Source organism: Corvus hawaiiensis, chromosome 2, assembly GCF_020740725.1.
Source record: "Corvus hawaiiensis isolate bCorHaw1 chromosome 2, bCorHaw1.pri.cur, whole genome shotgun sequence".
In the NCBI taxonomy this organism is placed as follows: Eukaryota; Metazoa; Chordata; class Aves; order Passeriformes; family Corvidae; genus Corvus; species Corvus hawaiiensis.
In genome coordinates, this window is record NC_063214.1 from 92,797,012 (window position 1) to 92,810,476 (window position 13,465).

The 13,465-nt window shown below is 47.0% G+C and overlaps 1 protein-coding gene across 12 annotated transcripts in view; it reads left to right on the forward strand.

Annotated features, from left to right (window-relative positions):
* Positions 1-821: 821 nt before the first annotated feature.
* MAP4K4 (mitogen-activated protein kinase kinase kinase kinase 4) overlaps positions 822-13,465 on the forward strand; it is a 168,032-nt gene continuing 155,388 nt past the window's right edge. For 3 of the 12 annotated variants that reach the window (XM_048325945.1, XM_048325955.1, XM_048325934.1), the window contains exons 1-2: positions 824-1,731; positions 2,096-2,161. In XM_048325945.1, the coding sequence (XP_048181902.1) occupies positions 1,675-1,731; positions 2,096-2,161 (123 nt within the window). In that variant the 5' untranslated portion in view covers positions 824-1,674. Of the gene's footprint in view, positions 1,732-2,095; positions 2,162-13,465 lie in introns of all 12 variants that reach the window. The other 9 variants (XM_048325912.1, XM_048325926.1, XM_048325903.1 and 6 more) reach the window with 6 other exon arrangements.

The window sequence follows — 13,465 nt, forward strand, 5'->3', positions numbered from 1 at the left end:
GAGAGAGGTAAACCCTGGTTCCCATAGGAAACATAACCCCCTGCAAGCATGTAACATTTTTGCCCTATCAGTGTGATAAAGAACTTCAATGAGAAACAAATCCTGCCAAGGTTTACACCTGTGTGCAACTGCCTGATGTGTCTTGTTCAAGTGAGGTTAATGAGGTTTTTCCACGATTCAAATTCTGCTGGAGGACTCTTCTGGGCGGGAAGGGGGACTGAGACAACCCTGTTTGTCAGTAAATGATATGTTAAAATATAATGAGAGATGGGTCTAGTTCTGTGGGCCAGGATTTGGCTCTCTTTCTGTAGATCTCTTAATAGGACACCAGTTGTTTTTCCTGTGGGCCTGGGGTCTCGGGGCAGGGGGGAACTGTGACATTCTGCTGGTCATCTCGCTGGGGATGGGAAGAGAAAATATCCCCACCCCACGGTGAACACCAGCCGTGACAGACCAACACTGGCCGCGCTGTCCCTCAGAGGCGCGGCGGGGGCTGTAGGGCCCGGTCCTTGCCCTGGGCGCGGGGCAGCGGCAGCGTGCGCCGGTCACTGCAGCCGGCGTGGGGCGGCCCCACGGCCCTGCCGCGGACTCGCGTGGGGCTCCCGCCGGCGGGGCCCGGCGCTGGTGGCGGCGGGGCAGGGCCGCCCTGGGTGCCCCCGCCCCGTGGGGCTATTGCTGGGCGGCGGGGTGGGCAGGCTGCGCGGCTGGTTCTCTCCCCGCCCGCGCTCTCTCGCTCCCTCCCTCTCTCTTTCTCTCTCTCCCCGCGAGTTTACCCAGCAGTGCTCTGGTGCGGGCGCGTTTCCGCCGGTTTTTCCTGTCGGAGAAGGGAAGGGGGAGCTGTTTTCTCTCTCTCTCTCTTCGCTCGCAGTATATTTTCTCCTCCTCCTTCTCCTCCTCCTCCTCCTCCTCCTCCCCGGCTATCTTTGTCTGGCTCGCAGCACCCCGTTCCAGCCCCGCGTCCCTGCCCCGCCGCCGCCGGGACGCGCAGCCCCTGCCCGCCGGTGCCCGGCGCCGTTTGATGCGAGGGCAGCGCCGCGGGAAGGGCTCGGAGGTGGCGGGGGCACCGCCGCGGCACTGGGCGTAAGCCGCCCTCCCCATGCGAGAGCGGGGCCGCGGCTGCCACTGCCGGCTCCCGGCGTGAGCGCCGCCGGCCGGGCCGAGCCGTGCCGTGCCATGCCCGGGTGCGGAGCGCATCGTGAGGCTGCCAGAGGCTGCCGGCACCGGCGCCGCTCCTGCCGCCGCCGCCGCGACATGGTGTGAGCCCGCTGCCGCCGGGGACGCGCGGGCACCCACCGACTCTCCCGCTCACCCACCGACCGGCCGGCCGGGATCCTCGGGGGGATCCAGCCCCGCACTGCAGCGCGGGGAGACGGACGGACGGACAAACCGCAGCACCCCTTCTCCTTCCTCCTTCCCTTCCTTCACCTCCCTTTTCCCCCCCTCCTCCTCCCACCATCCATCTATCTATCCATCATCCCCCCCGCCAACCCCTCCCAGTGCTGAAGAGTTTCAACCCGGCGGGGCTGGAGTGAAGAAGGGAAGGGCGGAAGGGAGGAGAGGAGCGGAGCTCCGCGCAATTCACAGCTGCTCCAGGGAGGGGGGAGCGGCCTCGCTATTATTTAACAGAGAAGAAAGAAAAATTTAAAGGAAAAAAAAAAAAGAAGAGACGGGAAAATGGCGAACGATTCTCCTGCAAAAAGTCTGGTGGATATCGACCTTTCCTCCCTGCGGGTGAGTGCCGGTGCCGGGGGCCGGGGCGGGGGCCCCCCGGGACCGGCGCGCCCCTTGCCGGGGCTGCGGGGTCAGCGGGGTGGGAGCGGCCGGGCCCGGGGCCGGTGCCGGGGCGCGGCGGGCCGCGGCCGCGTGAGGGGAGCCTTCCCGCGGGGGCGGGCGGGGGGACCGCGGCCCTGGGCTGCTTTTCCTTTGTTTGCATGTATTGGCATGTGCGTGGAAAAACAGGGCGCAACAGCTGCACGCCGCCAGCAGCCGGGTTCGCTGGCTGGGCTCTGCCAGCAGGCATCGCCTGACAAAAATGTAACCCCGCTTCTCTTCTCCCCTTTCCTCCCCCGCCCCCTCTGCCCCTTCCTCCCCCTAGGACCCCGCTGGGATTTTTGAACTGGTGGAAGTGGTTGGCAATGGCACGTACGGGCAAGTCTACAAGGTTTGTGTCAGAATTTCTTCTCCTTTTATTGTTGCCGATTTTCCAGAGGGTACCCGGTGCCTGCGGCGGGCTGAGCACACGGCTGAAGGCGAGCCACCCGCACTGGCAACCGGAACAGTGAGGGGTGGTAGAAGTGTTGCCCTTGTCATTGTTACTGGCCTTGTCAAGTTTGTCAGCCTCTTGGCTTCTGCTTTTTCAGATGGGTGCAAATTACTTTCCCAAGTACCCATCCTGAAATGATCAAATGTGCCTTTATTGTTCTTCTTACTCCTCTCTGTGCTCTCTCCAGAGAAATGACCAAACCAAGTGGACGCTGTCAGAGTCTGGCTGGGTTATACAAATACGTCCACAGGCTTATTCAGCTTTGCTGCTAGAAATCCTTATGGAAGTTGCTGCTGCAGTGACTTCAGACAAAGGCATTGGCCTTAATTAAAATTGTCACCCGGTTTCCTTGTTGGAAAACCTTCAGAGTGTTGAAGCTACGGGGTTGGGGGCGAGTGCATCTGATGGGCTGTGCAGAGAAGAGGGGTGCAGAGTGACAACAATAAGTGACCGAAGCAGAGAAGCTTATTTTTTGAAAATCAGAATTCCCAGAATAACCTGTTTGACAAGTGTATGACTTTAAAAAATAGAAATCAGAGAGTGCCCATGTGGGTGTGAAACTAGCCTACTTTTTTTTTTTTGTTTGTTTTTTTCCCCTTTAGTATGCAGTCCGTGGAACAAACAAATCTTGAGATTGCATGACTTTGCAGTGAGTGCTAGCTACCAGGATGACTAATTATTCGCACAGACTTAATACTTGGCTAAAGACTGAAGGCTCTAGCCTTAAACTGTAGAAATGCAAGATGTGTTTGGAGGGAGAAGGAGAGAGATGAAGATGCTTAGCTGCTTGTTTGGTTTTTTGGTTGCTTTTTGTTGTTGTTTTGTTTTGTTTTTCTTTTTGCTTATAAACAAGGGAGTGTAATTGGTGAGTTTCCCTGATGGCAAGATACTGCTGCTTGCAGCTCCAGTAACTAAATAAAGTGCTTTGGTGCCTCTTCTGCAAATGAAACACATGTCAGTTTGTTTTGAGGGCGTGAACCTCAGCCTTCCTGATGGAGATTTAGTCTGCCTGTGCAGTGTATGAGTTGCTTTTTAAGACTTGAGCTGGAATAGCCAGGCTGCTGCTGTTGGTATAAAACTGGAAAAAAGGATGTGGCTCAAAAAGCCACAGGAGAGGGGGAGGATGAGTAAAAAGCTGCACTTTGACACAACCTCGACCATTTAATTTTTTGCTGCCCTTTGAAAGGACACAATTTTTTTCTGTAATCCATTTGCTCCCAGAGCTTGCATCATCTGCATCATCATTAAAAAAAAAATTAATCGGGTGTGAATGTGTGACTTGAAACTCTCCTGTTAATTATTGCAATTTAGTGCATTGTTTCCCAGTGTACTTGTTAATGCTTTTGAGTTAATGAGAAAGTTCTCCGTAGTTTAACAGTCTTGACAACAGAAATTTAAAATTTTGTTTTCCTTAACTAAGGTAGAGCTCTCCTAGAATATTTAGTATTAGAAATGAAATTGAGCACATGCATTTATTGTCTTGGAAGAGCTGAACAAACACTGGATGTCTAAAGACACCGGTGTCTGTGATAACGGGGAGCAACAGGCAGTGTCCTTGCTTGCTATAGAGTCTGCTAGACAGTAATGGATTGACAGGTGTTTAAGTTTGGGTTGGCACTGCTTCTTCTTAGGCATTTACCCACATTTGTGTACATACACTGATAATGCGGACACCTAATAGGGCTGTATGTAAACAAATAATACCAAACCAAAAAACTTCCTTGCTGTGATAAGCATCTTTCTTTTTAAAATAATGAAGTTATGTAAAAAAAAAAAAAAAAAGTTGTTGAAATAGTATTTAACTTTTCTTGGCCACTTTTTTTTTTGCTAGGAAAAATGTTCCAGGGACACCCAAAGATGAGACTGTATGTGTATGTTTCGAGGGCTTTCATAGGAACGGCATAACCGAGGGAAAAACGTGTTTACGGTGTGCTTGCTTGTTGCCTTCCGCTTTCCTTCTACCCAGCAACCGCTTCTTGAAATCCCTCTTCCTGGATGGTTTTATTTCCCTTCCAAGCGGTCTGTCATCCCAAGGGGCTGGGGGTGGGGTGGAGGTTGCTTTTGAGGAGCCGAGCTCCGCGATGTAGTTTGATGTACTTCCACATTCGTGTACAGGCATCAGCGATGATGTCACCCGGGAGCGGGATTGGCTGGCTACCTGCCACTGCGGGGAGGACACGGAGGGAGCGGGAGAGGGCATGACGTTATCTCTTTGTCTAGCTCATAGATGATGCCGAAGGTCGTTTGCCTGCCTGGGGAGTCTGCTTTCCAGCAGCGGTGGGAAGGGGACTGCGCCAACCTGTTGAAAAGCAGAAAATAGTCCTGTTTCTCTCCTCTTTGCCTTAGCTGAGCTAGCTGGAAATAGCTCATCTATCTGGCTAGTGATATTTCTGTAGCTAGTTCTACCTTAGCTATTTATTTAGCTATATGTAGGTGTATAGATGTTTATATATGTATGAAATGTGAGGGCAGCCCTTGGATGTTTGGCACCTAAATGCAAGTGGAGTTACTCCTGCATTTTATGCATTAAATGGGTTGGCTTAGGTGGAGTGTTACTGTGGGCCTGGGACTTCAGTGGTGAGGTGTTAAAAATACTAAAGTTTTATGCACAGTAAACTGAGAATAGGTTTAGATTAGACATTGGGGAAAAAATCCTTTACTGTGAGGGTGGTGAGGCACAGGGACAAGTTGCCCAGAGAACTTGTGGATGGCCCATCCCTGAAAGTGTTCAAGGCTGGGTTGGATGGGGCTTTGTGCAACCTGGTCTAGTGGAAGGTGTCCCTGCCCACGACAGGGAGGTTGGAACTAGATGATCTTTAAGATCACTTCCAACCCAAACAGTTCTGTGATTCTATGATTCTTAAGTTTATAGAGTTTATATGAGTTTCATTTTCATAACCTTGCTTACACCTCTCCTGTGTGAAGGAACCTTGTGTGTCATGAGCAGCTTGTTACACAGTGGTGAATTGATTTAAAAAAAAAAAAAGAAAAAGAAAAAAAAAAGAGGTTCCCCAGCCCTGGGTAGCTAAAAGAAAGGGATGTTTTGGGGAAGCCTTTGCCCAGCACAGGGGAAGGGGTAACGGGGTTTGGCTCATTCGCCCTGGGGCCAAGCAGCGCTTCTCTGCTGCTCCTCGGAAATCCTGGGGAATGAGAGTGGTTTTCCCTTTCGTAGTTCGTTCCAAACCCGAGAACGATGGCGTGGAAGTTGCACCGCTTAGATTAGTGAGAAAGCAAAGGGTTAAACGCTACCAAGTACAGCCGGCAGCGTTCCCTCCGAGCAGAGCCGGGGAAGACCGGGCGCAGAACCCTCTGGGTCGGTCGTTCTAACACTTTTAAGGAGTCCCACGGCAGTGCTGGAGTTGGGAGGGAGAAATTTCCCTTGAGTAGGTCGGTGTCAGCTGCCGGGAGCCGAGCGGCGTGTGCGGGCCGGCCCGGGCCGCGCCTGGGCCCGCGGCGGGCGGGGAGCCTCGGGCCGCCCCCGGCCCGCTGCCAGCGCCGCTGTGCCCCCGTCAGGCGGGGCAGCCGCGCGGGAACCGGCACGGATCCTGCTGTTAGCCTGCACTTTTGCTTTCTGTGCTTGCTGCTGGCTTGTGGTGCGGCTGGGATGCAGCGTGGATATGCTGCCCATGTCCTTCCTTCCTTCCTTCCTTAGCCGAGTCCCGCTTCCGTGTAACTGGAACTTGTAGCCAGCTCACCAAGTTGCCTTAAGGGCTTTTTTTGATCTTTAACAAGTAGTGGGAGAAGCATTTTTTGCATTGCTGCGGTTAGATTTTAGTTTTTCACATCCAGCAGTAAGCTTAATATGAAGTTTGGCTTGCACCAAAATGAGAACACTCCTGAAATTTGTCTCAAGATAAAATTTTTTATCTTTTTTGCAAGTCATTGCTATTGAGCTTAAATATCTACACCATCCAAAGCCTGGTGGATGTTTGCTTCCCTTCTGGGTTTTGGTATTTTGGGGTTTTTTTAATGCAAAAATTACCTGTGACCTGGCAATTGGTTAATACTTTCGAGATTTTAAAATCTCTATCATCTGATCATTCATAGAGGCATAAAACTTTGTAATTTTTGAGCTATGTTAATTTGCTCAGTCACTTTCTCTTTTCTTGTGTGTGTGTCTGTTTTTAAAGACATCTAACACTTTAAAATAACCATCGTGAGTGTGCTGTTGTATCTCACAGATAGACATCTTAATTCTCTTGTGGCAGCAATGACTTGGGTGGAAGGATATATTTGTGGGAGTTCTGAGGCATAACAGGAGTGCACCAGAAAGATGAGAATTAGGGATGATACTCCTAATTGCCCTCAACGCCGGCTGGAGTGACTTTCTAAGAGCGTTGTAATAGTTAATTCATAGTGAAGGCTTCTTTTGTTGATCTATGTTGCAGCCTTCCAAAACTGCATGTAAATGATGTGTATTGTCTAACTGCTGGCTCGTAAAAGGAAGTGATGTAAGACGTGATCGTTTAAATGCTGATTTGAAAGTAAATTAAAACTTGGCTAAATGTTTTCTCACACTAAGGATACCCTATTTTTGTGTTAATGGACTTTCTGTCTTACAAGGTGACTCTGTTGGGGGGTAGGAAGATAGGACAGTTCTTGGTATTCTCTAGTAACTCAGTTAAGGGTTTTTTTCCCCTCCCTCTCCCCTTTGTTTCTCTCACTGCTAAAGGGACATCATTGTGGATTCAAATGATTTTGTTAAACATGAATACAATTCCAGTCTTATCACTATAAAGACAAACTGTACTGGGGATCAGTGAGGTCACTGGCTTTCAGGAACTGGTCCAGACCAGCTCTCTTAAGTATGAATTGCACTTCTTCCCTTCCTCCTGTGTTTTTTTGTGGATTGTGTTGCAAAGTGAGACCTTGCTGTTTTAGAAATCGTGGAGGACCAGGCAGCAGCTGGAATATTGGCACTTTTTTGGGGTCCTGCAGCTGGATGTTTACTCTCCTGTCCTCCCTTAAATTGGCTGAACTTTTTACCAGTTCTCCATCACCCAAATCCTTCTTAATTAAATATACAAAAGCTAGGCAGGTGGCCAGTGGGGATTACTGATATTTATTTTTATTAAAGAAAAAGAGAAAAGAAAGCAATGTGCCAGTTGTGGGTAACCACATGTCCCTCTTGTTCTTCCTCCCCCAGTCCATCTGCCTGTTTGCAAAATGTGGGGCTTTTGCAAACTCCTGGGGCAGGGACTCCTTATTCTGAACTAATTAGAAGAGGACTTGGGTGTGTGCAGGGCTTTGAGGTGATGGATGTAACAAGATCCAGCCCAGAGTTTTGTGCTGACTCCTACAAATTTTTTTTAAGCTTTCTACGGGAAGATACTTCAACTGGTGTGGATAAAATTTCAGTTGAAATCATCTGGTACTCTCTCCTTGCTTTTCTCGTGTGTGGGCTCTCTCCCCCTTAGCAGTGGTAGGGGTTGTTTCCCTGGGCTTTTTTAGGTGGAAGGTTTTCCCTATCAAGGTCTCTTCTTGCACCAGGCATGAGGAAGGTGAGCTTTATCTGTAAGGCCTGGAGTAGGGGTTTTTAGTAGTTTTGGGATAGTGAAGAAAGGAGAAAACCAGGAATGTACACCTTCCTTTCCTTATTTTGTTTTTGTTCTTCTGGTAATGTCATGTAGTTTGGTGACATGTTGTCAACTTCCCAGCACCAGAGCCTTGGCCTGATAGTGTGCAAAAATCCTTCTTTTGGTCTCTGTTATTGATGCCTTAGGATATTAGCTTTTATATTTTTCATGTATTTGTAATTCTGCAATGCTTTAGTGTGTAAGTCTAAAACTCCATATAGCCTGTTAGCTACTGTTCTCTCGTTTTGGTCAGACAAAACAAATCCTCTCTAGGCCTGAAACTCAAGGATACCTTACTGTCTTAAGCCCCGAGAAATGTGAAGAACAGTGGTTTATGGGGGGAGCACACTTGGGGTAAATGACTTCATTATCTGAAGCTGTAATTGGAGAATTGACCGCTGATGTGCAAATGGACCAAACTTACAAAAGTATGGAAACCTGTGACCCGGTCGTTTGGTTTGGTTGTAGCCCCTGGGGCTCTGAGTGCTCAAAGTGTACCTGAAGGCCCTTCAATAAATATACCCACTCTTATTTTCTTAATTTTGTCTAGCCTCTGTTTTTAGGTAGCCTCATCAAGGCATCATGATGATGGCAGATCTGCATCTCCCACCCAAGGGAATGATGCAGAGGAATGTCCCCAAAGGCAATGCAGCATTACAAGAGGTGCTCACCCTTTGCATTTCCTTTCCTTCAGCATATACATTTTTTAGTATATGTTTTTGGACTAGAATGCTAGCTAACTTTTCTCATGTGGTCTAGCATGTGTTTGTATATACACATTATGTTCTAGTCATCTTCTTTTTAAGTGGTACTTGCTGTTGCAAGAGTGATTTTAGCCTGGTACATTGTATACCTACCTTCCTGAGACATGTTTTCCTTGGAGGAAAGTGGTATTTTTGTTTTTTCCATTTTACATTTCTGCCTGTACACTCTGGCTCCACCAGGCTTTGACGTTGATATTTAAGCTCAATAGCATTGACTTGCACAATGTGAGCTTGACTGTAGTCAAAGTTACAGTAAGATCCTTATCTGCATCCTTATTTTAGGTCTCAGCCCACAGAAAGCGGTGGAAAGAATTCAGCTTGCTTGAACGAGAGGTGGATTTGGGAGGGGATCTCATAGCTTTGCACAAGAGTTCTCTTATCAAATACTTTATGTTTGTAACGTTATGGGTCCCTGATTATTTCTCAGGTTAGCACAGGCTCAAGAAAAGATACTGTTGGCTCTAAAATCAGACAACTATGGGAAGAAGGAGGAAAAAACCCACAGCGGTACAGAACCTTGAGGCAGCTTTGTTTGTAGAGGGCTTGGGGATTTTGACATTGCATCTCAGTATTATTTATTTCCAAAGGGTATTTTCTGCCTTGGATGTGTTGTGAAACACTTTCATAGAGGCACAAAGAATATGCCATTGATTACAAGCTGTGGAGTGCTGCTCAATGGCCAATATGCTGTTGTGAAGCTCATAGTACCTCTACCTAAGCCTTATTCCTGGTCCCCTGTCATGTCCTGAGCAGGGCTCGATGTATCTCCTCCGAGGTGGCCACGGAGCCCTGTAGTCCTAACTCGTGTGGTATCTATTTTGGTGTTAGAAAAAATGACAGAGCAGCTTTTTGAAAGAGAAGCAAATACAGACTGAAGGCTTGATAGTATTGCCGGCAAAGCACTCCCTTGCTCTCCAAGGCTTTGCTGTCCTGCAGCAGAGTGAAATCTGCTGTTCTGAATGTAATGAATAATTACAATTTGACCTCAGTGGTGTTGGTTTTAATTTGCTGCTGATTGGGAAATCTGTGAAAAGCACCACTAAAGAAGGATGAAATCACAGAGACTGGGGAGTGGAGGTGCTCACCCTTTCAGAGGATTTGCACTTTTGAGGCACATAAGGATTGGATAAAGGTAGGAATGGAGTAGGCTTTTCTCCATTTTACTTAGAAATTGGTGCAACTAAGTCCTGTCTCTAATGCCCTGTGCAGCTCAACTGTGTGGGCATGAAGGGTGTTGACATCTCCCAAAGGTTCTCCTGTGGCCTCCTGCTACACCTTGCATCATAGTTGCAAGTGGAGGGTGAAATCTATGGCAGGATTTGTAGTTAGGAAGAGATAGTGAGACAGTTCAGAGAGAAGCAGTCTACTGAAGGTGAATTTACAGAGGAAATCAGAAGATGAAGAAGGAGAACATGGCTTAAATGTAGAGAATGAATTAGAGGACTGTTCATAGTTATGGGAAATAAAAAGTAGTGTGGAGTCAGGGAAATGCGTAATATAAGAAAAAGTAAGGGACACCTTAGTTGTTAGTAGAAACATATTAGCACATGTAATTTATATTAAAAATATATCTATTATGAAAGAGATTAGCTTTTACCCATTGCTGTTCACTAGCCAGCCAGGCTTTGGACTTATGCACACCAGGGGAATATTCATTGACACAGGTTTTTGTGCTGATTTTATCATGGCTCAGGCTGAGGAGACCTCCCTTAGCTCGCCTAGCCGTTGTGATTATGTGCCAGAGTAAGGGATGTCTTTTGGGGGAGATTGTTTTGCACTCGTGGCAAAATGCTTATTTCCCACCAGAGCTGCGCTTCCCTGGGTTGCTCTGGCACTGTGGCTGTCATTATCACTGTACAAACAGGACGCTGCAAGTGCCAACAGGTCCTGATTGGCCTGTCTAGCAATAAAACAGCTAGCACGGTAAAACTCCTACCATGGATGCAGTTATACTGGTATTGTAGGGATTATCTGGTATGTCTCTGTCACCTCCCTTTGGAGCTGTCCTGTGGCGCTTTGATAACAGTTGCTCTCTGTGCAGGGATTGCAGTGACTCATGGCTCTGTACCTGTGGCTGAAGGAGCCACATGAACTGTAGCCACTCGCTTCCCAGAGCAAGGTAGCACTACCCCTGGAGAAGGTCTGCTGTGGGCTGTGGTCAGGATGTGGCTTCTGGGGCTGTAGGTGGTGTGCCATGGACGTTTGTCTGCTTCCTCCCCTGCTCCTGTGTGCCCTGGGCACCCCAATAGCTCCCTGGCTCTGGGGCTGCTGGTGAGGTCCACTTGCTTAGTGCTCTTCTCACCACCCTGGCTGAGAAAGTCCTAAAAGATCCCTCTGGGCACCGAAAATTTGCAGCTTTGGAGGCATGGTGCTGCTCCACTCTGTACCTGCTTCCAAAGGTTTTCCTTCTAGTGCCACTCTGTACATGGAAATGCAGGTCCACATGTCCATCCATAACACCCCTCTGCTTTGTCTTTGGCTACTCACTCTGTGATGTATTATCCCCAAAAATGGCTTTTCTTTTCAGTATGTCTGTCCTTGGAGTTCCCCTTAGCGTCACTGGATATTTTAGGGCTCTGAAAGTTGTGCTGGTTTTATGTGTAAGTATTTGGGTTACTGTCTTCTTATGTTGTATCAGTCTATGGTATGGGCTTGTTGGCTGTAGTTCCTGCACCTGGCAACTTCACCAGAGGACAAAGGTGAAATGGGAGAGTGTTATTTAGGTAAAAGAATGACAGCAGCTCAAAATAATTGATTTGCATCAAATCTGTTTTATTAACTTCCTGAGGACTACCAAGGCGATAGTTTACTCTTGCTGGTTTACCTCAAAGATGATGCACTCTGAGATTTTTGTATTTGGCACTGTTAAAAATTACTTGAAGTCTTAAAAATACGACAATTTCAGTTAAACTGGTGATTTCAAGAGCTTCTTCCCAGGATTTTGAGAGAGTAGCTGTAGGGGATGACAGTGGGCAAGAGTTCATGATTCTAATTTAAACTCTAAGATCAAAACAAAATAAACCTGTCTCAAAACTTGCTCCCTAAACTTTGAGCTGTCTAATGGTATTGGGTTGTTTTGTTTTCAAATGCAGAAAAGAAAAGCTTGAGGCCTATGGGTCTTAATGTGTTATTGTAAAGTATTCTGTGCCCTGCTTGGGTTTATGTATCTTAGAGTCAGGTGATGCCATGAAGATTTTTTGCTTTTTCTTTCATACCCCTGTTATACCTTTTTTACAACTTCTGTATTCCTAATGCTTTTTCCCTACATTCTTCGACTTGTTTGTCAAGGTAAGAGACTAAACATTTTAGAAGCTTCGTAGTTAGGGATCATTGTGCCCCAGACCCCAAGGTCCTCTCCAGAACACATTCTGTAAACCAAGATAGAACCATCCAGGGGAAGGTTCCTTGGGGAGGGGGGCTCACTTGAGCCTCTCATTGGGGAATCTTTGATAGATATGCCAATTAGTAAAGCCTATAATGTTATACCTGATCTTTTGGGGAATATTTGTTGGGGGCGCATTTCGATGCATATGACCTGGACGTGTGCTCCTAAGCATCCTTAAAATAAATACCAAGGTAAAATCCCTTTTCCCCTTCTAACAGTGTATGACTCTTGATTTTAAGACCAGGAAAAGGCATCACAGGGACCCCCCCCAATATTATTTTGGTTCATTATTTTTCTTTGTTTTTGTGATTTGCAAGGGAAAATCAGTAGAAAACCTAAAAGGAAGCACAGCTGTACCTGTCTTACAGGGCTGTTGTCAGGAGGGAACGCTTGTAACTGAGTTATAAACCCCTACAGACAGGGGTACATAAAGAAGATCAATATGCTGGTGAATCCTTAGCTGTAGTCCACTACCATATGCTACTGCAATAATCAAAATAATTTTTGGGAGAACTGGTGCAGCAGAGTTTGCAAATAATGATGAGGTATTTGCTGACTGGAAGCCCTAATTAAATTTCTTTTGTGCTTCCCAAAAATCTGATAGTGCTGTGTATCTCCAGTTATGTTATGGTGGCCTGATGGGTGAAAAATGCATTTTGTAGTGACAGCTGCTTTTACATACAGATGCTTAGTAATTTACAGCTTGTTTCTGTGCAGTGGGCTTGGATGGTACCTTTGAAGGTGCTTAAGTAGGTGGGCTGCTTACTGTCCTTTTGCTGTCTAATCTGAGCTGTGTGTGCTCTTGGACTCAGTGGAGAGAAATAGGACAGGGGAATGGCCTCTGGAGATAACTACCATAGGATGAGATAAATTGCTCTTTACCTGAGTCTTTGTCTGTTACTTAAAATGGGAACTTCAGATGAATGTCTCAGTTTTATTTCTTCTGAATGTCTAAGATCGGACAGGGTGACCCCACTCTGTACCATGCATGTGACAGCTCCTGCTGTCTGTATTCTTTGTGGTATATATAGTAGGAGTGAAGATGCCTTTGTAAGTGAATGTATGAAGTGAGTGATGTGTAAAACCCCACTAACTCATCATGGAAGGGAAACATCAATTTTCTCTAAAAAATGTCATAAGTAAGTGACTTGTTTTTGCATATACCAAGAGGTGAATGTGCTTGCTCTCAGTTAGGATTCTCTGCACTCTTATATGAAGTATTGGAACTTATATGGTACAGTTTTTCTCAAGCAGATCCCTCAGAAGTTTTGCAGAAATAAACCTATCAGTGTGAAAAAGTGGTCAGTGCCTTGTGTCTCCTCTCTGTGGCTCTGCAGTAAGTGCTGGGGTCTTTCCTGTTCAGGTAGATTATACATCTATAGAGAACGCATTTAATCTAGGTTACTGTTTGTCAGGTGAGAATTATAGAGGCACTTTAGGTTTTTCATGATGTTGATAAGGGTTGTAATTAAGTGCC